At 40.6% G+C, this 26,367-nt stretch overlaps 2 protein-coding genes across 2 annotated transcripts; both read left to right on the forward strand.

Moving 5' to 3' along the window:
• The first annotated feature begins 16,675 nt into the window (after window positions 1–16,675).
• LOC131669264 (uncharacterized) lies at window positions 16,676–17,458 on the forward strand. The gene has a single exon (XM_058944021.1). The coding sequence runs from the start codon at window positions 16,676–16,678 to the stop codon at window positions 17,456–17,458; it is 783 nt and encodes a 260-aa protein (XP_058800004.1).
• A 9-nt stretch (window positions 17,459–17,467) lies between these two features.
• LOC131669265 (uncharacterized) lies at window positions 17,468–20,592 on the forward strand. Its single transcript, XM_058944022.1, has 4 exons — window positions 17,468–17,575; window positions 17,879–18,292; window positions 18,368–18,842; window positions 19,136–20,592. The coding sequence occupies exons 1-4, from the start codon at window positions 17,468–17,470 to the stop codon at window positions 20,590–20,592; spliced, it is 2,454 nt and encodes an 817-aa protein (XP_058800005.1).
• Window positions 20,593–26,367: the final 5,775 nt, after the last annotated feature.

Consider the following 26,367-nt stretch of genomic DNA (forward strand, 5'->3'; position numbering starts at 1 on the left):
CGTCGATGGTCGCACCTTCGATAGAGTCAATAACAATAGCGTGTTCTTTTTTCGGGAGTGTTGAGAGAGCGATAATTTTGGCGTAACTATTTTTGGTCTGAGAGTTAGGTGAAACATTGTTGGGATCTGTCATTTGTCCATTGTTAGCAGTCATGGTAGAAGACGAGTGATGAAGCGTGTCAAACTGCAGCCGCAGCTTGAAAGCTCAAACACTCGCGGAGCTGATAAAAGATCTTTACCAGCAAGCGTGAAAAATTGCACTATGAACAGCAAAATATCACTAGAAATAAATTTCAACACAATCAGCATAGAAGCACTCCGAATACCGCGCACAGTAAGTTCACTGTTTACAGTGCGTGTAAACACGTCTGCTCGCGACGGCGTCTCAAGCGCGACCCTAACCATAGGTTTTACAAATACATTTTGCAATTTTGTAGATTTTCCAGTCGCAGTAGGATTTCTTTTCATGAAAACTATATCTCCTATCTTATATGTTACATTAGTACGACGATTTTTATCGCAACGATTTTTGTATTTATTCTAAGCTTTGACAATATTGCTTCGAACCTTATCATGATGGCTTAATGGAACAACATAAGTTTCACAATTTTCAGTTAATTGACGAATTTGATCATCATTAAATCTAGGTAAATATCCTAACAAGGCTTTAAATGGTTCTAAACCAGTTGATGCACTAATAGTACAATTAATACTTTGCTCTATGGACTTTACATTTTTATCCCAGCTATTACATTAATCATTTCGTTCACTTATTCTTAAAGCCGGTATTAATGTTTCATTCATTCTTTCAATTAATCCGTTAGCTTGAGGATGTCTACTCGAATTAAGAGTATGTTTTATTCCATGTTTCAAACAAAATTCTTGAAACAAATGAGAAGTGAAACTAGTGCCACGATCTGATATAATACGAATGGGTGCACCAAATTTGTTTACAAAATCTTCCATTTGTTTTACTGTAATTAGCGCAGATACACTTTTCACAGGATAGAAATTTATATACTTAGTTAAGTTGTCAATTATGCCAAGAATATATTTGTTTCCTCTTGGAGTCGTAGGAAAAGGACCTACATGGTCAACATGTACTATTTCGAAAGGCCTTTTACTCAGAGGAATTGGATGTAATTCACCTTTAAGTGAATCCGATTTTCTTTTCGCTAAAATACATTCTAAACAATTATTTATATGGTACCTAACATAACGTCTTAATCTAGGAAAATAATAATACTCTTCAATACGTTTAGCTGTCTTTTCGATTCCAAAATAATTATTAAAGTCATGGTACTTTATAACTAATGATTTTCGCATTGCTTTGGGAACGACTAATAATTCAACTAACTTATTATTTTTAAAAACTCTTTTTCGCAATAGTCCCTCTCTTAAAATAAAATCCTTTACTTTATCAACTTCAATTTTGTCACGTTCTTTCTCATTTTTCAATAAAATTGAAATTAAATCTAAAATTGAATCATCTGAGCGTTGAAACAATAGAATTTTATCTTCGTTATTAACTTGAATATTCATAATACATCGAGTTAAACTATTATTAGAGTCATTAATAATTGGAGCTCTAGATAAGGCATCTACATGTTGCATTAACTCACCGCGTCTATGCTCAATGTTTAAATCAAATTCAGATAATTGACTCATCCATCTAGAAATTTAAGTATTCTTAGTTTTCCAAGCATTTAAATGTACAAGACTTTGACAATCGGTAACTACAGTAAACGAGAGTGCAATGAGAAAGTTTCGTAAACGTTCCAAAGTCCATGCAGTAGCCATAAGTTCAAGTCGACTAGAATGATATTTAGATTCTACTTCGGTTGTACATCTACTAACAGCGTAAACTAACTTTAGAGGTTCTCCCTCATTACACAGCCCCACGGGAAAAAAAAATGGCCTGTGCGAAAGACAAGACCATGATACCTTTACGTTTTCGAGGTCGCTGAATCTGATTCCGGGGTCCGCTTGACCAGGTTGGCTCTCGTTCAAGGTCAAATGAAGGTCAAATTCAGAGAATGCATTGCAAATAAAATATACCAGTATATTTACATGTTTTTGAGGTCGCTGAATTCGAATCCGAGGTCAGTTTAACCCGGTCAGGTCAGGGTCAAGGTCAGGTCAAGGTCAAAATGATAAAATGCATCACATTCAAAGTGAACAAGGTATCTTTACATGTTTTCGAGGTCCCTGAATCTGATTCCGGGGTCCGTTTGATCCCATTGGCCCTCGTTGAAAGTCGAATCAATGTGAAATTTAGAGAATGCATTCCAAACAAAGTAAAAGATATATTTACATGTTTCTCGATCCATACTCTCATAAAACATCTTTCTAATTTATTTTCCTTTGCTATACCGCACTCGTTTATTAAGAAACGATCTCAAGAGTGGTTTTCTTTTGCATTTGGCGCCCCTTTTCTCTTTTTAAGTTCCAACAGAAATCTGCCATCATATTGACATTCCATCGTCCTTGATACCGTCTTTCCATCTCTTTGATGTCTTGATGGAATCTCTCTCCTTGTTCTTCACTGTAAGCACCTAAGTTGATCGGGAAGTAGTCAATGTGAGAGTCAAGAAAATGTAATTTCAAATTCATATTGCAACCTAATGCCCCAAAATTTGTAACCATTTCGGCTACTATTTCTTTATAGTTTTCACTTTTTTTATTACCCAGGAAATTTGTTACAGTTTCTTTGAAACTATTCCATGCAGCTTTTTCTTTATCATTCATGTGTTCAATAAAGCTATCATCTCTGAGCATTTTTCTAATTTGTGGTCCATCGAAAACACCTTCTTTCAGTTTTGCATCAGATATTTTTGGGAATTGTTGTTTTAAGTACTTGTAACAATTTCCTTCCTCTTCCTTATTCAGAGCTTTAACAAACTGCTTCATCAGACCTAATTTAATATGTAGGGGTGGAAGGAGTACTTTTGTAGAGTCCACCAGAGCTTTACGGATTACATTCTTCGAATTAACCTGAAGCGAAGTCCTTTGAGTCCATACTTTCTTGGAATAATGATTCTTACGATCACGACTATCCCACTCACATAAGAAACAAGGATACTTAGTAAATCCAGATTGTTGCTCTAAAATGACTGTCAAAATTTTGAGATCTCCGCAAACTAACCACTTATGTTCTGCATATTTTATTTTATTTAAAACTAACTGTATTTCTTCATAGCTCTCTTTCAGTTCTGTCGAATGTGCTACAGGTATTGGTGCGTAGACGTTCGTATTATGAAGTAGCACTGTCTTCAGACTTCGCGTTGAAGAATCCAAAAAAAGTCTCCACTCATCATCTTTGTAAACACCAGGTGCTAACTCATCCATAAGCCCATTTACATCGTTACAATATACTAATGAGGGATCTTCTAACATAGTAAAGAATGGCCTGAAAGCCTCTTCTCTATTACGAAAACTGTCTATTTTCACGTTTTTCTCCACCTAATTTTTTTCTTTCATATATGATGTTAAATATTCTGCTTTATCTTTTGGCAGACCTAGATTTCTCACGAGATCATTCAATTGCCCCTTTGTAATTTGTTTTGGAACTTTATCTTTCACACTATAAGGAGTGTAATCTTTGTCATCATCAGATGATAATGCATTATCGCTATAAAATGCTATAACAAGTGCTTTAAAATGCAAGTTATTGATCAAAGTAATCGATGGGTACCTCATTGCATGTGCAGTGCGTGTTACCAAATGCTTAATCGCTGGAATGATCGTCAACTAAGCAAAGAAGTGAAATTCATAACACCAACAGTATGGAATGAACCAATAGATGAGGAAAATTGTTATTTTTGTCAGAATACTTGTAAAGGGGTTAATAGGAAAAAAAAGGATAGTTTAACCTACGTTGAAGTATTGTCAGTTACAAGACTAGTAGTTCGATCAGTAGGAGAAGAAGAAGAAGAAGAAGGAGAAGAAGAAGAAGAAGGAGAAGAAGAAGAAGAAGAAGGAGAAGAAGAAGAAGAAGTAGGAAAAGACAAAGAAAATAATGATGATATCATGAGTACAATATCATCTATAGAGAGTTTGGAAATTTCTGGAAGAAAGTGACATTGTATACACCGAGGAAGAAGAATTTGAAGATAGCGATAATGCATTATCCTCTGATGATGACAAAGATTACACTCTTTATAGTGTGAAAGATAAAGTTCCAAAACAAATTACAAAGGGGCAATTGAATGATCTCGTGAGAAATCTAGGTCTGCCAAAAGATAAAGCAGTAACTATGACTATGGCGGGATTGTTATGCGAAGCAGGGCCGGCAATCCGAGACCCCAGTGGGGCTACCGGCGGTGAATCACGTGACTCACGAGAATTGTTATTTTCACTCGTGCCTGCTTCCTGTGAAGTATAGGGAAGGCAACCCTATATTCCAAATTATACCACCTTCCTAAGGGGGATACCGCCACTAACTAGTGGGAAGGCTGGTCATGTGAGAGGGCTGCTCTCTCACGGTATCCCTCCGCCTTGAAGACTTTAGCTACATTTGAGCCACGTCAAATGTATTACTAGCGGTACCACGAAGAGGTAGCTCCAAGACTTGACTAAGTTAGAGGGGACACCTCTCCGCCTAGTCCATTGAGCAACTAAAAACTCTATCACCACGCGCATTGCTTCCAGCCATACGCATTGCTTTCGGCCATACGCATGACGCCCAACCATACGCATGATATTAAGAGAGTCATAGTTACTCCCGCCATAGTTATATAAGAATATTTAACATATTCATAGTTATATAAGAATATTTAACATATTCTTATAACTTATAGTTATAAGAATATTTAACATCATATATGAAAGAAAAAAATTAGGTGGAGAAAAACGTGAAAATAGACAGTTTTCGTAATAGAGAAGAGGCTTTCCGGCCATTCTTTACTATGTTAGAAGATCCCTCATTAGTATATTGTAACGATGTAAATGGGCTTATGGATGAGTTAGCACCTGGTGTTTACAAAGATGATGAGTGGAGACTTTTTTTGGATTCTTCAACGCGAAGTCTGAAGGCAGTGCTACTTCATAATACGAACGTCTACGCACCAATACCTGTAGCACATTCGACAGAACTGAAAGAGAGCTATGAAGAAATACAGTTAGTTTTAAATAAAATAAAATATGCAGAACATAAGTGGTTAGTTTGCGGAGATCTCAAAATTTTGACAGTCATTTTAGGGCAACAATCTGGATTTACTCAGTATCCTTGTTTCTTATGTGAGTGGGATAGTCGTGATCGTAAGAATCATTATTCCAAGAAAGTATGGACTCAAAGGACTTCGCTTCAGGTTAATTCGAAGAATGTAATCCGTAAAGCTCTGGTGGACTCTACAAAAGTACTCCTTCCACCCCTACATATTAAATTAGGTCTGATGATGCAGTTTGTTAAAGCTTTGAATAAGGAAGAGGAAGGAAATTGTTACAAGTACTTAAAACAACAATTCCCAAAAATAGCTGATGCAAAACTGAAAGAAGGTGTTTTCGATGGACCACAAATTAGAAAAATGCTCAGAGATGATAGCTTTATTGAACACATGAATGATAAAGAAAAAGCTGCATGGAATAGTTTCAAAGAAATTGTAACAAATTTCCTGGGTAATAAAAAAACTGAAAACTATAAAGAAATAGTAGCCGAAATGGTTACAAATTTTGGGGCATTAGGTTGCAATATGAATTTGAAATTACATTTTCTTGACTCTCACATTGACTACTTCCCGATCAACTTAGGTGCTTACAGTGAAGAACAAGGAGAGAGATTCCATCAAGACATCAAAGAGATGGAGAATGTTGAAGAAGTGAAGAAAATAGTGTTGGGAAATCGTCGAATTACCATTAGAGAAATTGCTGATGATATTGGCATCTCATTTGGTTCGTGCCAATCAATTTTGACGAGTGTTTTAGACATGAGACGTGTTTCAGCGAAGTTTGTTCCGAAATTGCTCAATTTCGACCAAAAGAAACGTCGCATGAGCATCGCCCAAGAGCTACTGAATGACGTTAACGATGATCCAGATTTACTCAACAGGGTTATAACAGGTGACGAAACATGGGTATACGGTTATGACGTCGAGACTAAGACTCAATCGTCCCAGTGGAGGCATTCTGGATCACCAAGACCAAAAAAAGCACGCCAAGTTCGATCAAATGTAAAGGTTTTACTTACAGTTTTCTTTGACTGCAGGGGCGTGGTGCATCATGAGTTCTTGCCACAGGGTAGAACAGTAAATAAGGAATATTACCTGCAAGTTATGCGCAATTTGCGCGAAGCAATCCGCCAGAAACATCCGAATTTGTGGAAAAATAAAAATTGGCTTTTGCACCATGATAACGCCCCTGCTAACACATCGTTGCTTGTGCGCGAATTTTTGGCTAAAACCAACACAGTAACGATGCCACAGGCACCGTATTCCCCAGATCTGGCCCCCTGTGACTTCTTCTTGTTCCCAAAACTGAAGAGGCCCATGAAAGGACGGCGTTTTGCCACGATTGAGGAGATAAAGACGGCATCGATGGATGAACTAAACAAGATCACAAAAAATGATTTTTTGAAATGCTTTAAGGATTGGATAAAGCGTTGGCACAAGTGCATTATATCCGAGGGGGATTACTTTGAAGGAGATAAAATAAAAATTGATGAATAAATAAATATTTTTTGAGAAAAAAAAAATTCACCTTACTTTTTGATCATACCTCGTAAGTTATATTATTAGATTCAGTGAATGATTGTCCAATAATAACGTCTTCATGCTGAGCAGTATCAGGTACAATTCTTAAAGTAATTTCACAAGGTTTTAAATTATCAAGTTAAATTGTTTCGATTATTACACCGGGAGACTCTACTTGCTGGCCTCCAAAGCCTATCAAAACAGAATAAGCGTAATTAATTTTAAATCCCAAACATAACACAGTAGTCGACTTTATAGTACACACTGTCGCACCCATATCAATAAGAGCAGTAACGTATTTATAACCTATCTTTACATCACGTACAAATTTATTTCCGTAACTACATTTTTCCATCTCGTTACATATAACATTTATAGACTTTCTTTCATTATCAATTAATTTGTCTGGACAGCGAGTATCAATGTGTCCTACCTTTTTACATAAGAAACATGTGATTTCGCGTTTAGGATTATTACAACTTCGTGAAATGTGTCTAATTTGATTGCAATTATAACATTTTAAATCGCTCTTAGTGCTTCGAACATTGAATGATGAACTCGGGTACAAATTCTTCTGTTCAGCTGCGCCATCTCTAGTTGCCGATAAAGTACTTTTGGCTATTCGAGATATTTGAATATGTATGGGTGTGTACGTACGAGAAGTCTCGAGTAAAAGGTTGGTTGCAGTGTGAGATAGCCAGGCTCACACTCGGGCGGTTGGTAAGGAAGGAAGCGTTTCGTTCCGATGCTACCGACTGGACTCGTCAGTGAGGCTCGACGGCCGGTAACATCTGCCTCATACGCTCGAAGTGCTCGTGTCGCTATGCGGACTTATATATTCAGTGAGCGTATTTCTTTCAGAATTTTAGTATTTTTATTGGCATAAACTTTTACAGTATAGAGCCACAACACCAAGACAGTGGCTCCGGTGAGGGCGCGCTGAATTACAAATTTGAATTACAAAATATGTCTTAAAACTAGATTTTATGGTTGCAATGTTTTTAATACAGAGTATACAATGTTTCTTAGGGCTAGTTTCTATGATAAGAGTGGTGATACATCATAACATAAAAAAAATTTAACAGTAGGTTTTCTAATCTTATGCTAAAACGTATGTACATACAAACAAGTTAAAAATAGAAGTTAATTATAAAAATATCAAATATTAATGTTTATTTCTAGTATGAAGTCCGAAATGATATTTATTATAAGGTGATTTGGTTGGGTGAATATAAGCTTTAATAATGATTTATTCAAAGTAACTAAAACTAATACAGAAGGTCACTAGTGTCAATTGTGTGACTCGGCAGAACGCGGACAAGCAGATCAGGCAGAGAGGCCGAGATCAGCGCGGGTCGCCGGTTCGAGCGAGAGTGTCGATACACCCCCAGCGAGGTATACTCATTAACGCCGAAAGCGAGGTGGAAGGGAAAAGTCCCTCTCGCGGGGCGCGGGAAAACAGTCGCTGGGACTGAGGGTAATTAGCGAGGGATGGGCGTGCGTTTTCTCAAAACAGCGAAGCAGCCGAAAGAACGGTTTATTGCGAGCTTATAAAAAAAGGGTCAGGCGCGTCGGCGGCCAGACGTTTTCTATTTTATTGCGCGGGACCGTCGCGGCAATGGCTGCGAGATTTACAATGTTTGTTGAGAGAAAGTATGAACATCTGCCAAACATTTGATGAGAGAGCGCACGCCACATCACCCCCTTACCAGTGATAACGCAACGTAAAAAAAAACAATATAATGAATTACATTAATATCAGATTACGCTGCTAAAAATAATGTAAAATTACAATGCTAGAGAATAACATACAAGAAAATGATTATAATAGTAAAAAAAAAAATAATATTAAATCTACTTAAAACCAGCTTGGAATCGATCTGGCATTCTTCTATGTCGCGTAGGACGAGAAGCGTTATTATTATTCTCGACGTTTACATTTGAATTCGGAGGCCTTGCCTGCTGTACATTAGTCGGTGCAGGAGCGGCCTGATCGTGAAACGTAACATTTCCGCGATTATATTTTATTTCAATATCATCATCGTCGTCATCGTCGTACATTTGTTTTTCTTCGGCGAGTTTTTCAACATTGTCTGCTAAAATAAAACCGGGCTTAAGTCTATCAATTGAGACGCGAACCTTTTTATTGTTAATTTCAATTACAAAAGATTTATCGTTGCGCTCGATGACTTTATATGGTCCATCATACGGTGGATCGGACGAGCCGCGTACAGCATCATGACGTATAAAAACAAAAGGTGTATGGGCTAAGTCTTTGAATACAAAGATTGGCTTCTCACCGTGCCGAAGCACGAGCGACGGCTTGACATTGTTAACGCATTGTTTTAAATTATCAACAAAGGTCGAAGTGGGATTTTGGTCGGTGGTGATGAAAAATTCCGCAGGCAGACGTTGACCTGAGCCATAAACGAGCTCGGCGGCGGTTGCTCCGAGGTCTTCTTTTATAGCAGTTCGAATGTCGAGAAGGACAATAGGTAAAACAGAAACCCAATCGTCGCCATCGTGACACTTAATTGCTGCTTTAAGTTGTCTATGCATTCGCTCTACCAGACCATTTCCAGGGGGATGGTAGCTTGTCGTACGAATTCTTTTAGTACCTAACAACCTATACAATTCCGCAAAAAGTTCCGATTCGAATTGGCGTCCTTGGTCGGTTGTAATTCGTGAAGGAACGCCAAAGCGAGAAATCCACGTAGAAAGCAATGCATTCGCGACAGTACTGGCTTCCATGTCTGCCATTGGTGTGACTTCGGGCCAGCGAGAAAAGCGATCGATCATTGTTAAGCAATATTTAAAACCTTGGCTATAACTCATGGTAATAATGTCAATGTGAATATGCTCGAATCGATTAGCTAATTTCTCGAATTGCTGAACGGGAGGGGAAACATGTCGGGTAACTTTGCATCGCTGGGACGAAATACACGCGCGCGTCCATTCTCTGCAATCTTTGTTCATAGACGGCCAAACGAAACGCGAAGCGACGAGCTGCTGAGTAGCACGCATGCCAGGATGAGAAAGACTGTGCAACGAGTTGAATATGGCGCGACGCAAGGGTAAAGGGACATAAGGCCGTACGACGTCGCTCGTCATATCACAATATAAATGCACGTCTTGATCTGGAAAGTATACTTTTCGTAATTTGAAATCCGATTTTCTAGTAGATTTTTCGGCTGATAACAATTTGCGTAATTCCTCGTCGTTTTTCTGAGCGGAAGCGAGAGCATCATGATCGACTGATTGCGAGATTGCAGATATAGCTTCAACGCGAGATAATGCATCGGCAACACAATTTTCAGAACCTTTAATATGCCTGATATCAGTAGTAAATTGAGAAATGTAGTCTAAATGTCGGAATTGACGCGGAGAACATTTATCTAAATTTTGATTAAAAGCCTAAGTTATCGGTTTATGATCAGTAAAAATTATAAATTCTCTGCCTTCTACCATGTGACGAAAACGTTTGACAGAGCTGTATATAGCGTAAAGTTCGCGGTCATACGCACTGTATTTGCGTTCGGTTTTCGTGAAAGACTTAGTGTAAAAAGCTAGAGGTTGCCATGCATTATCTACCAATTGTTGCAGCGCGCCGCCCATTGCAAAATCCGAAGCGTCGACTACAATGCTGATAAGCGCGCCGGGTGCGGGATGCGCGAGCATAGTTGCAGTAGCGAGAGCACTTTTTGAATTTGCAAACGCGTCGCGAGCTGTGTCAGTCCAATTGACTGGGTCTTTGCCTTTTTTCTTGCCAACCAATAAGTCGTTTAAAGGTTGCAAAATTTCAGCAGCGCGAGATACAAATCTGCGATAAAAGTTAAACATTCCGAGATAACGGCGCAGGCTTCTCACGGTATTGGGCAATGAAAATTCAGACACCGCTGCGACGCGCTCTTGCATTGGAGAAATGCCATCTGCGTTCACCGTATAACCGAGAAAGGTTATTTCGCTTACACCAAAGACACATTTCGCCGGATTAATTACAACGCCGTAAGTCGATAAGCGATCAAATAAAATTTTCATGTGCTCGAGATGCTGCTCCTCGTTTTCGGATGCAATCAAAAAATCGTCGATGTACGCGAATACAAAATCAAGTCCGCGTAAGATTTCGTCGACGAAACGCTGACAAGTCTGCGCTGCATTGCGCAAGCCGAACATCATCATTAACGGCTCCAAGAGACCAAACGGCGTGATAAGCGCTGCCTTCTCGATATCCTCTGGAGCGATCGGTATTTGATGAAACGCACGTACAAGGTCGATTTTCGAAAATATCGTCTTGCCATGTAGATTATGCGAAAAATCTTCGATGTGCGGTGGAGAGTACCTGTCGGGGATCGTGCGAGCGTTGAGCGCACGATAGTCGCCGCACGGCCGGGGGCTACCGTCCTTCTTGGCCACAATGTGCAGGGGCGTAGACCAGGGACTCTTCGAAGGGTGCATGATGCCTTGTTCCATCATCAAGTCGAACTCGGCCTTGACTTGCTTCAAGCGGTCGCCGGCGAGACGGCGATATTTGGCGTGAACAGGAGGGCCGGGCGTGGTCTTGATGTGGTGCTGCACTTGATGCTTGGTTTTGTCGGAGCGAAACACAGGCGGGCGAGTCAGATCGGGGTACTTCGCAAGTAATTTATGATACGCCGAGGTACTGATCACTGTTTTGACGACGGATGTGTCTTTACTAGCACAAAATCCGCGCGCAGATAAGCCAGTCGTGTTGTCGATCAATGTGCGATTTTTCGGATCGATGAGTAAGCCGTAGTGTGCGAGAAAGTCAATGCCGATTATAGCGGAACTCACGTCGGCAATAACGAACGACCACTTAAATTCGCGACGAAGCGATAAATTTAAGTTAAACGGTGTGCTTCCGTATGTAGAGATGCGCGATCCGTTTGCCGCAAAAACTTCGTACTCGCACTTTTCAATTTTTTCTTGAAATTTTTTATCGAGCCACTTTCGCGGGTACACGCACAAATCAGCACCAGTGTCTACAAGAAATGATCTACCTGAGTTCCAGTCTTTAACGTAAAAACGGCGACTTTCTAGTCCATCAGTGATTGCCGCGTTCACTAATAGCGCGCGTCGTTTCCCGTCCACGTACACGGGTCACGACACTTAGTAGCGCGCTCCCTAAAACGCTGATGGTAAAAGCACAATTTTCCCGTAGAATCGTTGCGTCCAGAGGCAGGCGTAGCAGCACGACTTTTGGCATTCTGCTTTTGTCCACGAGTACGCGAGCGGCTGCGATTTTGTAACAACGCATTCAGCTTGAGATTAATCATCCTCTCTATTTGTTCTGCGAGCGTTGCACTGTCGGAGACTGCGTTGATGTTAACTTCATTGACTCGCTTGGACGGGCTCACCTCATGCACGGCATCCGCAAGTTTTAAGAGCTGGTTAACGTCAGTCTCTTGTGTAGCTGCTAGCACTGTTTGCAAGTTCGATGGCAATCGAGTCTTCCATATCTGCACGACAAATGCATCGGTAGTAGACGATGTAGCGTGGGACTTCAAGCATCTCTAGAACTCGGATGGCTTTCGGTCGCCCATCTGCTCGCCCTCGAGCATTTTCTTGACGCGCGCACTGTCTGACTCAGTGTAGCGCTCGATCATCTTGCTTTTCAAGTCAGTGTACCTGTTTTGGGGCGGTGGTGTCACCACGACGTCCTCCATCTTTTGCAGAGCTGCTGCTGGCAAGCTTGAAATGACGTTGGAGTACTTCTGCTGTTCGTCGGTGATGCCAGAGGTCTCGAACGTAGCTTCGAGTACCGCAAAGTACAGAGCGATACTTTTTTCGGTGAATGCAGGTGCGCGAAACCGTCCGTGCACGTTCACGACGGGTGCACCGGCGGTGGTTACCGCGGCGACTTCATTGTTAACGGGCGGGGTACCGCCAGTGCCGGTGCGGGTGCCGGTGGTAGGCATGTTGCAAACTTTTTGATAACAGCACGCACACACGAAAAAAAAAACAAAAAAATATGTCACTCGAGGCACTTAATAGTTTTTTTAATCACTTTTTCACCCTTTAATCACGTCGGGGTCACCAATTTGAGGTGATTTGGTTGGGTGAATATAAGCTTTAATAATGATTTATTCAAAGTAACTAAAACTAATACAGAAGGTCACTAGTGTCAATTGTGTGACTCGGCAGAACGCGGACAAGCAGATCAGGCAGAGAGGTCGAGATCAGCGCGGGTCGCCGGTTCGAGCGAGAGTGTCGATACACCCCCAGCGAGGTATACTCATTAACGCTGAAAGCGAGGTGGAAGGGAAAAGTCCCTCTCGCGGGGCGCGGGAAAACAGTCGCTGGGTCTGAGGGTAATTAGCGAGGGACGGGCGTGCGTTTTCTCAAAACAGCGGAGCAGCCGAAAGAACGGTTTATTGCGAGCTTATAAAAAAAGGGTTAGGCGCGTCGGCGGCCAGACGTTTTCTATTTTATTGCGCGGGACCGTCGCGGCAGTGGCTGCGAGATTTACAATGTTTGTTGAGAGAAAGTATGAACATCTGCCAAACATTTGATGAGAGAGCGCACGCCACAATTACATCAGTTTCCATGTCTTTAAGAAGAGATACTATTGATAATGGGTCATATTGCGTAGTCTCTTGACCATCTTATCTCTTGGAATTTTTAGGAGTTCGCAACGCCAAAAAATATGTTCTATATCCTCCTTTTCTTTATTGCATCTACACATATCAGTTTTGACAATATTAAACCTAAATAAATAAGAATTGAGTGACATATGTCCGCTTCTGATTCGATTTATAGTTGTTATTGATTTTCTAGGTAAGTAGGCAAATTTCGAAAACCATGGCTTCTTGCTTTCTTTGAAATAATGGTTAAAATAAGAGGTGCCTTTATTTTGGCTGGTGGAAATTAGATAATCAAAATTTTCTTGGTAGCAATCTTTCCTAAATTTACTAATAAGATCCGTTTGAGGAAGTTCAATGTTCATAAAAGTTCCATTTTCGGCTGCTGATTTGGCTTCTAGGTCGGCAGATTCATTACCTACTATACCTTTATAAGAAGGTATCCATATCATTTTTATATTTTTGTTCCGTCGTCACAATGTATGTGGGCGAATGTGTGAGTGTGTCGGTAGGCCCACGCAAAGGCGACTAGGCGGCGCCACCTTACGGGCTTGATTCCCACGATTTGTTACCGGCGAGCGAGAGAGCGCGCGAAAACGGACAGTCAGTCAAGAGCAAGCAGTGATCGCGTGCGCAGCTCTCATCTTCACCTCGTGAACGGAGTCTTTGTTCGTCGTGCCCGTTGGTTTTCTGTTCCAGGTGAGCAACAACGAGAACAACAGTCAACAACTCTAGCAACAGCAACAACTTACAATAGATTATTAAACGATTAAACAAACGAGAAGCTCACGCTTCTCAACTGGCGAGAAGCCCATGTTTCTCAACTAATTAACAAATTATTGTTATTGGTCTCCACATCGCCAATAGAACTTGTTCGGCTTCACCGAGTCGAACATCATCTTGATCATTGTCACTTTGATCGTAAATCAATCGTGTGTGAAAGTGTGTGTGTAAGAGCTCTCGGTGCGTGCACGGCCACGTGGCCGGTGAATTTCTCCTCGCGCATTCTTTCTCTTTGTTCTAACAAATACCGGCGTGCGTACAAGTCACTTAGTGCGGCGTTACTCGTTATTCAATCTCCTTACGTCATCCAATCTTTGTATCAATCTTTTCAGCATCAGTGCATTTTCAAATAAAAGTGGTTTTTTATGCCTTGCAGGCTTTTTCCCTAAATAGTGTCTTATTTCTTTGTCTTTCGAATAAACAATTTCATAATTAAACTTAAACCAAAAAATCGTGAAAAATTCCAACAATAAAAAACAATTGACCAAATACCATCTAAGGTATTTGGATATTATCATAACATAAAACATGGTGCCTCCTGTGAGGTTTGAATACCGATCGTTTTCTTTGTGCGCGAGTGACGTCTGGCGAAACAAGTGACCGCGCGCATCGTATAAACACAGCGTATTAGTACTCGTTGAGTTCTGAGAATTCGGCGCGAACACGCCGTTGAAAGTCAAGCGCAAAGTTATCGCAGTTTTAACTACATCAATCAACCTCGTTCTTTGTCGACGCCATCTATCAACATATAGCCGTCACTCTCATCCAAGGAAACCTCATCGCCCAGTGGAGCCTCTGCATCGTAGGAATAATTAAGATAAGACTTTTATTTAGTTGAAATTTGCGATTATTTTTTATCCACTTATTTATCGATTTGAATTTTCGGACACGTGTTCGAATGCGCGTTGTCGCTGCGCGCGTTGCAGCGACCGCATAACGAAATCATATTTGCGATACATCATTTTATTGAACTTGAATGCCCTTTTCTTTAAATAGAGTTGTTCGAACAATCATCAACTTTCAATTGAATCCTTTTAATGTCTTGCGCCTAGCGAGCAAAATAATTTTATGCATTGATTTTAACGAACTCAAACAATACTTTTGAAATTATTAGCATAATTCTCATATTCATGTTCTATACACAATTAACGTTTCGATTTTTTAAATTCATTCCAATTTAAATTGTTTTAGCCATTAAAATCATATCTGATTTTTTTTTGTTTTATTAATTTGATAAAGCTAGACACTATGAATTTATCAAGGGATCAAACGCTTCGAGTGGAGCAAATCGCTACTAAATTTCAATCCCTTGAAAGGTATGTGAAGGTGTTAGCTGACTATTTGAAAGATAACCCAAATCCCACTAACGCTAAGTTACGACTTAAAAAAGTCGAGAACTTCTACGATGAGTATCTTCAGCTCAATGAAGAGCTTTTCAAACTCCAACCAACACATGCCCTTGTCGAGTCGTTCCAAGAGTTATCTAACCTTTATTACGAGGTAGCCACTTCGACTACGGTATTATTCGAAGGACCGTCAGCTCATTCCACCTTGAACAATAGCAACATTACAATCACTGAGCGGCAAGATAGGCCCAGACTTCCCGATATTACCATAGAGAAATTTGATGGATCGCGCAAAAATTGGGCCATATTCAAAAGCAACTTTGTTACCCTCGTTCACAACCGAACCGACCTTAGCGATGATTTTAAGGCAGGACAGCTTTTTTCCCTTTTAACTGGTAGTGCTCGTAGTAAGGTCCAGGAGTACGATCCATGTGCCAATGATGACTATGCCAATACGTGGCAAGCCTTGTTAGATTCATACGATCACAAACGGATTCTAGCTAATCGTCACCTAAACGCGATTCTAGATCTTCCGAAAGTCAGGGGAGACAGGAATGACGGGGGAGTAGCTCTCTCTGACCTTTATGACACCGCTCGTCAACATCTCAATGTCCTGAAGCGAATTGACGCACAACCAAGCGACGAGATTGTCGTGAGGATCATTGAGAGGTGCCTGCCTCCTTATCTCTTTGGACGCTGGAATGACAAATTGGAAGTAAATCAACTCCCTTCTCTAGAGTCCTTATTTCAATTCATCCAAAAGGCAATTTTCAAACAAGAAGCCTTTGATGAATCGAATGATTATTCATCGAACTCCAGAAAACGTCCAGCTGGATCTTCTATGGATACCCCTAACCCAAAATCACGGGCTAAATCCCTAGTCACTATTACCTCTGATGCACCTACATCACCAGCTCATGTTTCCTTCAATTTGTCATGTCCAAAATGCAAAGGTACTCACCGATTGTTCAAGTGTGATGCCTTCAAATCTCTTGAGGTTCAAGAGCGTTGGAGGTTTGCAAAACAGAACGATCTTTGCTTCAATTGCCTTTGGAAACATCCACGCCCTTGTAGTAGCGATAAACATTGTAAATATCGGGTTGATAACAAGCCTTGTGGAAAGAATCACCACACACTACTTCATTCGGAGACAGGTTCCAAACCCAAGGGTAACAAAGATACCCCAAACTCCAGTACTCCTCAAGCATGACTAGTTCATAAATCTTACACCTCGGTAGCCTTTCCTGCAGATTCTCAGCTGATGACGACAGCTCTCGTTAAGCTCAAAGATAAACGAGGTAATTTTGTCGTGGCACAAGCACTTTTGGATTCTTGTTCTACTGTAAATTTGATAACTGAAAACTTTGCAAATTCTCTGGCCTTACCTAATTCACCTTGCTCAGTAAACATTGAAGCAGTCGATGGTTTATCCACGGCTGTTAACGAATTCATTCAAACCAGTGTTCATTCAAATTACAATAATTCAAAATTTCCAGCTCGTTTTCTGATCGTACCTAAAATTGCTGATGCTGTGCCTAACGACACCTTCCCTCGCAAACTCTTTGACATTCCGAAAAATCTAAAACTCGCTGATCCTCAATTTCATTTACCAAAATCTATCGACATTCTTTTATCATACAGTACCACCTTGTCAGTATTAGCTGTAGGTCAAATCAAACTCCAACACAAAGAATCGGATATCATCTTGCAAAAAACTAGCCTGGGTTGGGTTGTGGCAGGAGGGGTCAGTGATCAATCATCTCCAAATTCAGCTCGGTGTAACTTAATCAAATTAGACAAACTCATTGAGCGTTTCTGGCTTATCGAAGACTTCGATCACGAACCGATTAAGTCACAAGACGATGTCGCTTGTGAGCAACACTTCCTCAATCACACTCAGCGCGATCCTTCTGGTCGTTATATTGTGCGTCTTCCTTTTAGAGATTCCAAATTCAAACTCGGCGAATCCAAATCGCAAGCGCTCAAGCGTTTTCATTTTCTAGAAAGAAGGTTTGAAAGGGATCCGTCGCTAAAGGTAGAGTAATCAAAGGTGATGAACGAGTACCTCACTCTAGGTCATATGAGTCTCAGCGAAGACTCCGAGGACGGCTATTACCTGCCTCATCATGCTGTGATCAAGCAATCCAGCGAAACCACTAAGGTTCGAGTCGTTTTTGACGCTTCATCGAAAACTTCAACGGGAATCTCTCTTAACGATGTCCTGATGGTAGGCCCCACGCTGCAAAACATTATCTTTGAGCAAGTGCTCAGGTTCCGTACTCATACGTACGTCATCACGGCGGACATAGAAAAAATGTATCGTCAAATTCTCATACACCCAGACGATAAGAAATTCCAAAAGCTCTTGTGGCGTGTTGAAGGAAAACTGTCGACTTGTTAACTCAATACCGTAACTTTTGGTACCGCTTCAGCCCCATTCCTGGCAATCCGGACCATTCAACAGCTCGCTCGCGATGAAGCCAAGGACTTCCCACGAGCTAGCAAAATATTACTTCGTGATTTTTATGTCGATGATCTCGTGTCAGGCGGAGAAACTCTTGAGGAGATCTTGGCGATTCGCGACGAGATGATAGCGTTGTTACGTCGAGGAGGTTTTGCCATTCGAAAATGGGCCTCTAATCACTCGTCTGCTCTAGATAGTATTGACAAAACTATCTTTGATTTGGATTGCGTGATCAAGGAAGATCCCATCCAAAAAATGTTAGGCATCGTATGGGATTCCAAACAAGATCTTCTTCAATATTCCACCAATGTCGTTGATCCTCAAGCCACCTCCACAAAGCGATTGCTTTTATCTGAAACATCCGAGATTTACGACCCTCTTGGCCTTTTGGGGCCAGTCGTATTGTTTGCCAAGGTTTTGATCCAAGATTGCTGGAAAGCAAAGATTACCTGGGATGAGTCGCTTCCACAAGACATCTCCTTCAAATAGAAATCGCTGACCAGCGAACTTGCATTATTAAGACAAGTGTCGTTCTCTCGACAATTCCTGGTTTCTAATCCAATTCGGGTTCAAGTTCTTGGATTTTGTGATGCCTGCTCTTATGGAGATGGAGCCTGCATGTTCCTCAGATCCTCAGATTCCACCTATACGGTGGTGATTAGGTTGATTTGCAGCAAGTCGCGAGTCGCACCTCTGAAAGGGGTAACCATTCCTAGGTTGGAGTTATGCTCCGCTTCTCTTCTTAAGAAGCTTTATGTAGAAGCAAAACCCCAATTCAATTTCCCGATCGATCAAACTATTTTTTGGTCCGATTCCACCATCGTTCTGGCCTGGTTAAGAAAGGCCCCGCATCTGCTGAGAGTTTTCGAGTCAAACAGAGTTGCCGACATTCAAACGTTGGGAGATCAGGTCGAATGGCGGCACGTGCGTTCGGAGGACAACCCGGCGGACGTCCTTTCCAGAGGTCAGTTGCCATCCGAGTTTATTAACAATTCACTCTGGACTTCGGGTCCCCCGTGGCTTGCTCTTCCACCGCGCGATTGGCCGGCATCTGCTCATCTCTCTCCCAAGATTTACCAGGACTCAAACAAGGAATCTGTTTAGTGACCAATCCAGTTCCAGTTTCTTCATTCAGTGAAGTCTATTCACGTTTTTCTTCCTATGATCGTTTCATTAGGGTAATAGCATATGTCTCACGATGGAGACTCAAATCTAGAAAACCAAACAAACGCATTTGGCTGTTTCCCGAAATTACAGATCTCTCAGAACGAATTAGAAAAATCATAGCATTGATACGTCCATTATTAGTTCTTGAAGTTGCATCTTCTGAAACTAAAATTCTCAAGCTTCTTCAACAAGAAAGATTTTCACTAGAACTTCGTCATTTATCAAATTCATCTGGATCGCGTCGCAAGGGAACTAGTTTCGACAAGCTAACTCCGTTCATAGATGATCAGGGTCTCATTCGCGTAGGTGGGCGTTTAAAAGATAATCAAAAACATCTAATTCTATTACCCAGGGATCATCACCACATAACTGATCTATTAATTCGTCAAGTTCATCGTTCCAATTTGCATGCCGGAATTCAAACTACACTTTATGCTATCAGGTCCAAATTTTTCATCATCAACGGAAAGAGACAAATCCGAAAAATCATCCGTAGTTGCATAGACTGTATTCGTCAAAAACCACCAGCGGCTCATGCTCAGATGGGCAATTTACCTAAGGCCAGAGTAGATGGATCTCCGGCCTTTGATCACACCGGTGTTGACTTCTTTTGGCCCATGCTTATTAAAGAAAAGAAAAATCGAAATAAGTCCTTCCTAAAGGTCTACGGTAGTGTTTTCATCTGTTTAGCCTCAAAGGCTGTTCACATCGAACTCGTATCAGATTTGTCTACTGAAGGTTTTTTGATTGCTTTCCGTCGGTTCGTCTCACGTCGAGGCATACCAAGTAATGTGTATTCCGATAACGGCACCAATTTCATAGGTGCAGACAGAAAGCTTCAAGAACTTTACGACCTTTTCGAGAAACCCGAATTTCGCGAAAAGGTGGGCGAACATGCTATCGCGAAAAGGGTCCAATGGCATTTCAACCCTTCCTTGTCGCCTTACTTTGGAGGTCTTTGGGAGGCAGCTGTAAAGAGCTTTAAACACCATCTTAAACGGATACTAGACAAACAACTTACGTTCGAACAACTAGAAACACTCTTAATCGAAATTGAAGCGATATTAAATTCGCGACCTTTGTGTGCTCTTTCAGCCGACCCCAATGACCCACTAGCTATTACACCTGCGCATCTTTTAATCGGACGCCCATTCAATGTCTTACCCGAGGAATCTTTGATTTCAGTTCCAAGTAATCGTCTGTCTACCACTAACTTCATGACCCAGGCCCGACAAACCTTCTGGATGAAGTGGCATCGGGAATATCTCCATGAGATCCAATTACAACAAAAATGGCATACGTCAAACTCGGAAATTAAACCTGGACTGGTTGTCCTCATGATGGATGACTTAACGCATTGTGCAAGGTGGCCACTGGGCGTAATCCTCGAGGTCTTTCCTGGGAGTGACGGCATCGCTCGAGTAGCTTCTGTAAAAACTACATCTGGAGTCTACAAGCGCAATATTACTCGATTATGTATCTTACCGACAGAACAAGAGAATAGTTCTCCTATAGTTCCTCAACAACTTCCAAATTCTAATCGTTGATTGGCCCCAGATGTGCGCGATTGGGTTTGCCGTAAATGAGTCGAACCCTGTCGTATTCTGAGAGGCAGCTGCATTCTGAGAATACAGCCTATAAGCCTGGTCCGAGAATGGTGAAATCGGGAAATTTTCACAGCCAGAAGCTCAAAGTTTTTTGAGACGCGGTATCCGGTCCGGAGAACTGGATTAGGGGACGTTGAGGTTCTAATTAGACTAGGATCAATCGTAGTTAGCCTAATTACTATGTACATACTTGTAAATACGTTCCTTTATTGTTTACCTAGTCTTAGCCATATCATCATTACCTAATCAACAGGGCAATCCCTCCAAAGGAAATTGTTTCTTACTTATTAACTTGTAATCCAACTTGTCAAGCAACCAAAGATTTGTAAATGCGTTCTGTGATATGTTCAGTCACTTCTAGATTAAGCGTTCATTGTATTATTAACATAATCTGCTTCATAAGATTAGATAAATCGGTATTCCGCAGCCTCCCCCGGGAGCATGTTCCGTCGTCACAATGTATGTGTGCGAATGTGTGAGTGTGTCGGTAGGCCCACGCAAAGGCGACTAGGCGGCGCCACCTTACGGGCTTGATTCCCACGATTTGTTACCGGCGAGCGAGAGAGCGCGCGAAAACGGACAGTCAGTCAAGAGCAAGCAGTGATCGCGTGCGCAGCTCTCATCTTCACCTCGCGAACGGAGTCTTTGTTCGTCGTGCCCGTTGGTTTTCTGTTCCAGGTGAGCAACAACGAGAACAACAGTCAACAACTCTAGCAACAGCAACAACTTACAATAGATTATTAAACGATTAAACAAACGAGAAGCTTACGCTTCTCAACTGGCGAGAAGCCCATGTTTCTCAACTAATTAACAAAATATTGTTATTGGTCTCCACATCGCCAATAGAACTTGTTCGGCTTCACCGAGTCGAACATCATCTTGATCATTGTCACCTTGATCGTAAATCAATCGTGTGTGAAAGTGTGTGTGTAAGAGCTCTCGGTGCGTGCACGGCCACGCGGCCGGTGAATTTCTCCTCGCGCATTCTTTCTCTTTGTTCTAACAAATACCGGCGTGCGTACAAGTCACTTAGTGCGGCGTTACTCGTTATTCAATCTCCTTACGTCATCCAATCTTTGTATCAATCTTTTCAGCATCAGTGCATTTTCAAATAAAAGTGGTTTTTTATGCCTTGCAGGCTTTTTCCCTAAATAGTGTCTTATTTCTTTGTCTTTCGAATAAACAATTTCATAATTAAACTTAAACCAAAAAATCGTGAAAAATTCCAACAACAAAAAACAATTGACCAAATACCATCTAAGGTATTTGGATATTATCATAACATAAAACAATTTTTATGTAATTTTCTACAATGTGACAATTTCGTTTTTGTTTGCAATATAAGAGGAGAAGTGAAACCAGAGTTGAATTTATTATTTAAAGCTCTTAAGGCATTTTCGTTATCAGAGAATATTCTAAAGTTATTATTATTTGCATCAGAGCAAATTTTTTCAATGCAAAGATTTAATGCTAGACTTTCCGCCGTAAATATGGAGGCTAAATCTGGAATTTTATAGGAGAAAGTAAATTGAGGTTCGCTACTCCAAACAGCGAGACCCACCTGACTCTTGTCACTAGTATTAAGTTTTGAGCCGTCCGTATATATGTCAATCAATCCGTTTTCGTTCTTAAACATATTGTTGAAAGTTTGAAGATGGTCAGAGCTTTCTATGATTCTTTTACCTGAGTCAAGATCAATGTCAAATGTTTCAAAGAAGCTTTCAAATGGTTGAGTTAATTTGAAGAAAAAGTCGGATTTAATAACTTGATGGGAGTACAACCTAAGATATTCATAACATTTAACTAGTAGCGATTTGTCGTAATTGAAATCGTATTGAAAATCCTCGGATAGTTCAAGAATGCTTTCTATGTTTTTCATCGTATAATTGTCGTTTAAAGACATGCATTTGAGAAGGTACTTGAAACCGAGATATTTATATCTGTATGAGAGATGTACTAATTTTGATTCAGCTAGTATAATATTTAAAGGCGTGCTTTTTTGGTAACCCAAGGCCAGCCTTAAAGAAGCATTTTGTATTTTCTGAAGTTTCTTAAAGTTTGTATCAGCACATGGGGAGATAAGGAAACCGCAGTATTCCAATCTAGATCTAACTAGAGATTGGTAAAGTAGAGATAGAGTACCAGGGTCTGCACCCCACCAAGTCCTTCTTAGGCAGCTAATAATTCTCGTAGTAAAGACACTCTTTCTGACCAAATAATTGATATGCTTCGACCAGTTCAGTTTTTGATCAAGAATCATGCCGAGAAATTTGACTTCTTTCGAAGGTAAAATAATCTCATTTTCAATTTCTAAGCTGATATCTTTCAATTTTATATTATTTTTGTTATAGAAGACTGATTCACATTTATGTAAAGCTAGTTTTTTCAGGAACAGCAATACAGATTCGACTGTAGGTTTAAGGTTGTTAATACCTTCATGTGGCTTCTCACATTCAGTGAATAAAACCACGTCGTCTGCGAATTCTAAAATGTCTATGTCAATTCCTAAGAATGTTTTCAAAAGTCTAGTATAAATGGCGTAAAGAATAGGGCTGAGGACACTTCCCTGAGGGAGGCCCTTGTTCATCAAATAAGTAAGGGGATCATCTGAATTTAAAGGAATGAGGATACGTTCGTAAATAAGAAATTGAATAAAAATGATAAATTTTCTTGGTAAACCGAGTTTAATCAGGTCGTTAATTAGTATATCTGGGATAACCTCATTAAAGGCGCCTTTAACGTCCAGGAAAAAAGCTACTAAGCTTTTCTTTTTGTAGAATGCTTTATAAATGTGTGTGGTTAGGATCGAAAGGTTGTCGGCACAGGATTTACCTTTGCGGAAACCAAACTGTGATGATGAAAAAATTTTGTTGTTCTCTAACCAAAAAAATCAGTCAAGTGTTTATCATTCTTTCGAAAGTTTTTAGGATGCAAGATGCAATCGAAACTGGTCGAACTTTATCGCTGTTGCTTTTTGGAATAAATGTGATTAGATGCCTAGACCAATTTTCTGGGAAAATTCCCTGATTGTAAAAGTCATTGTACATATCCAATAGTAACCGTTTGTAAAATTCCGGTAAAGCGATTAATAATTCGTAGCTAATTCTATCGGCCCCTGGGGATGATTTCAAATTTACAGAGCAAAGTGCTGCGTCAAGTTCCTCAAAAGAGAATGGAGTGTCCATAAAATAGGTTTGCTCTTCATTAGAGTAATAGGATCCTATAAAATCGGATATGTTTTCATGAGGGCATAGATCCAAGTTTTTAGGGGTGCACAATTCCGAAAGGCATTGTTGTGCGTTAAGTATAGCTATTTTGTTACCATTAAGGTAGGTCTGCTCAAACCGTTTTTGAACGCACCGACCTTTCTCCACACGTCTGAAAGTCTAGCGTTACGATTTAGTGAAATACAAAAATATATTAATGAGTTCTTTTTTTCTTCATATAAAGTTCTTGTAGTTTGAGCTTCTAGTTTTTTATGATTTATAAAAGATTTTAAGTTACATCTATTATAACGAATTTAATTCATTCGTTATGTCTCTCTCTTCCCACGCATGCATGTACACAATTTATATACTTGTACTATACTTGAATTTACATTATAATGTACAGCAGCCTGCAGCAGCCGACAACGCCGAAGTGTAAGGTAAGAGAGAGAGCCCGGCATGTCTACTCATGTGCGTACAAGCAGAGAGAGTCGCGCTCGCATGTATGCGTGTATGCGCGTGGTCGCGCTGCCGAAAAGTGCGATAAAAGAGTGGGGACGCCTCTCGCGGCAATTGACTGGCAGACGTAACGCGGGCGACACGTGTCTGGGAGCGCATCGAGGCAAGGGCTTTTCCGTCCTTTTTTTGCTTGGGCAATCGCCGCGATTTAGCGTTCGTCAACTTCGTCCTCTTTACTGGAGAGTTTGGACCTTCGGCCTGGCATTGCCTAGAAGTGTTTTGCGAGTGCGTACTGTAGTGCGGCGACTTGATAGAGTGGTGTGCGCGTGCTGGGACCTAGTGCTAGGCGGTCCCGCGCTTCTCCACTGGCACTGCACCCGGCGTCCGGGAACGCCGTTCGGCGAGCGGATACTCTTTGTACGGAGGGCCTGGCCATTGCCATCGTATTGTAAGTACCTACTCGTTTGGCTCTCTCTTGCTGGCTTGCCGCTTCTCTCTCTCTCTCTTTGCCGACTTACTGCTCTGTGTACTTTCCCTTGGATGCTTTGTATAAATTATTTTTATCCTTATTTTCAGTGTTTCTCTAATTTTGCGTCCAACTCTCACTCCTTATCCTTGGCGAATTCTCTGCGCCCGTCGCTACCTTTCGCGCTTTTCAGCCACTGCTACCTGCGACGCTCTACGCGGGCCACGAGGCTGCCTGATATTGTGGCTAATTGAAGGGCCTGGTCACACGTGCTACAACGCACCCGCCTCGTGGCATCAGTAACTGGTTAAGCCGAGCTGTCAATCATTTTATCCTCTCGATTATAACGACGAGTTAGCTAAAACCCCGTTATACTATAATGAATATAATGAATAGATCTAAACGAGGCATTCCTCCGTCTAACAATTTTGTCACATTTTTTGTTCCACCAAATGGTTTTTCTTTTTTTTCTTGTAGATTCAAATGCCACAGGTTTTTTCTTTTTACAACTAGATTCGTCTAGAGATTTATATATAAAATCCATAAAAATATTATACCTATTGACAACTGACTCGTTAATAAAGGTCATGCTATTAAATTTAATTTTTTCATCATCTAATAATTTCAAAAATTTCGTAAAATCAATTTTTTTTAGATTGATGCGATAATTATCTCTATTTTGTTCGTCGATTTTCAGATTAAACGATATTTTAATGGGGTAGTGATCGCTTCCCCATGAATCTTGCAAAACTGACCAGTTCGCTTTAAAGGCTTGATACAAAGATACAAAAGTTAAGTCTATGTTTGTAAATGTATGATTGTTCTCTGAGATCTGAACACGAGTAGGTTTGCCATTATTTAATAGGAAAAATTCATCAAAATCCGTATTTTCATATATAATATTACCGTTAGTGCACGACCTACCGCTTCCCCATAAAGTATGGTGAGCATTGAAGTCGCCGAGTAGAATGAATGAGTTGAATTTTTTAAGTTCGTCCGTTAACGATAACCATTCTTGAGCGCTCAAGTTGTTACTCGCTTTGGGTAATCTATAGCAAGACACTATGATCAAATCACCAAAATCAGAGGAGACACTTATAGCACCTATTTCTAGGCTGACTAAATTCACATTTGAAAAATTATGCTTTCTCTTATAAAGAAGGCCAAACCCCCTCCTTGATCAGAGTCTCTGTCAAATCTTATTACATTGAAGCCTTTAATATCAAATTTCTTATTATCTTTAAGTCGCGTTTCGCACAGAGAAATGATATCGTATTCAGAAGCATAGTTATACTCTGCAATTCCATTGTAATATATTGAAACTAAAAATATCCATAATTAGTTTAGAAAAAAGATATATTAATAATGACTTATTACGAGAAGAGACGAAGGTAAAACTACTTAGACTTGGAATTCGCGGTTTGCTTGCATGCATTCTTACCGTACGTTTTTACAGGTAAACTTGAATTATTCATTATTCTGTTACTGAGTCTATTGATAGTGCCGTCAAGCGGCCGAGATTTCTTTGTCGAGAGAATCGTCGCTGGCGCCGTCCGCTCCGAGTTGAGAGGTTTCGGCGGCTTC

The sequence above is a fragment of the Phymastichus coffea genome, unplaced genomic scaffold (assembly GCF_024137745.1).
Source record: "Phymastichus coffea isolate CEN01 unplaced genomic scaffold, Cenicafe_Pcof_1.1 PCOF00090, whole genome shotgun sequence".
Lineage (NCBI taxonomy): Eukaryota > Metazoa > Arthropoda > Insecta > Hymenoptera > Eulophidae > Phymastichus > Phymastichus coffea.

What these genes read in the sequence shown, in the direction of transcription:
- LOC131669265 (XM_058944022.1), top strand. Translation starts at nt 17,468, where the DNA reads ATGAACGAGTACCTCACTCTAGGTCATATGAGTCTCAGCGAAGACTCC. An exon ending in CAGTCGTATTGTTTGCCAAG is followed by an intron (nt 18,293 to 18,367) that starts GTTTTGATCCAA and finishes TCCTTCAAATAG; the next exon opens with AAATCGCTGACCAGCGAACT. An exon ending in GGCGGACGTCCTTTCCAGAG is followed by an intron (nt 18,843 to 19,135) that starts GTCAGTTGCCAT and finishes CCGAAATTACAG; the next exon opens with ATCTCTCAGAACGAATTAGA.
- LOC131669264 (XM_058944021.1), top strand. Translation starts at nt 16,676, where the DNA reads ATGACGACAGCTCTCGTTAAGCTCAAAGATAAACGAGGTAATTTTGTC.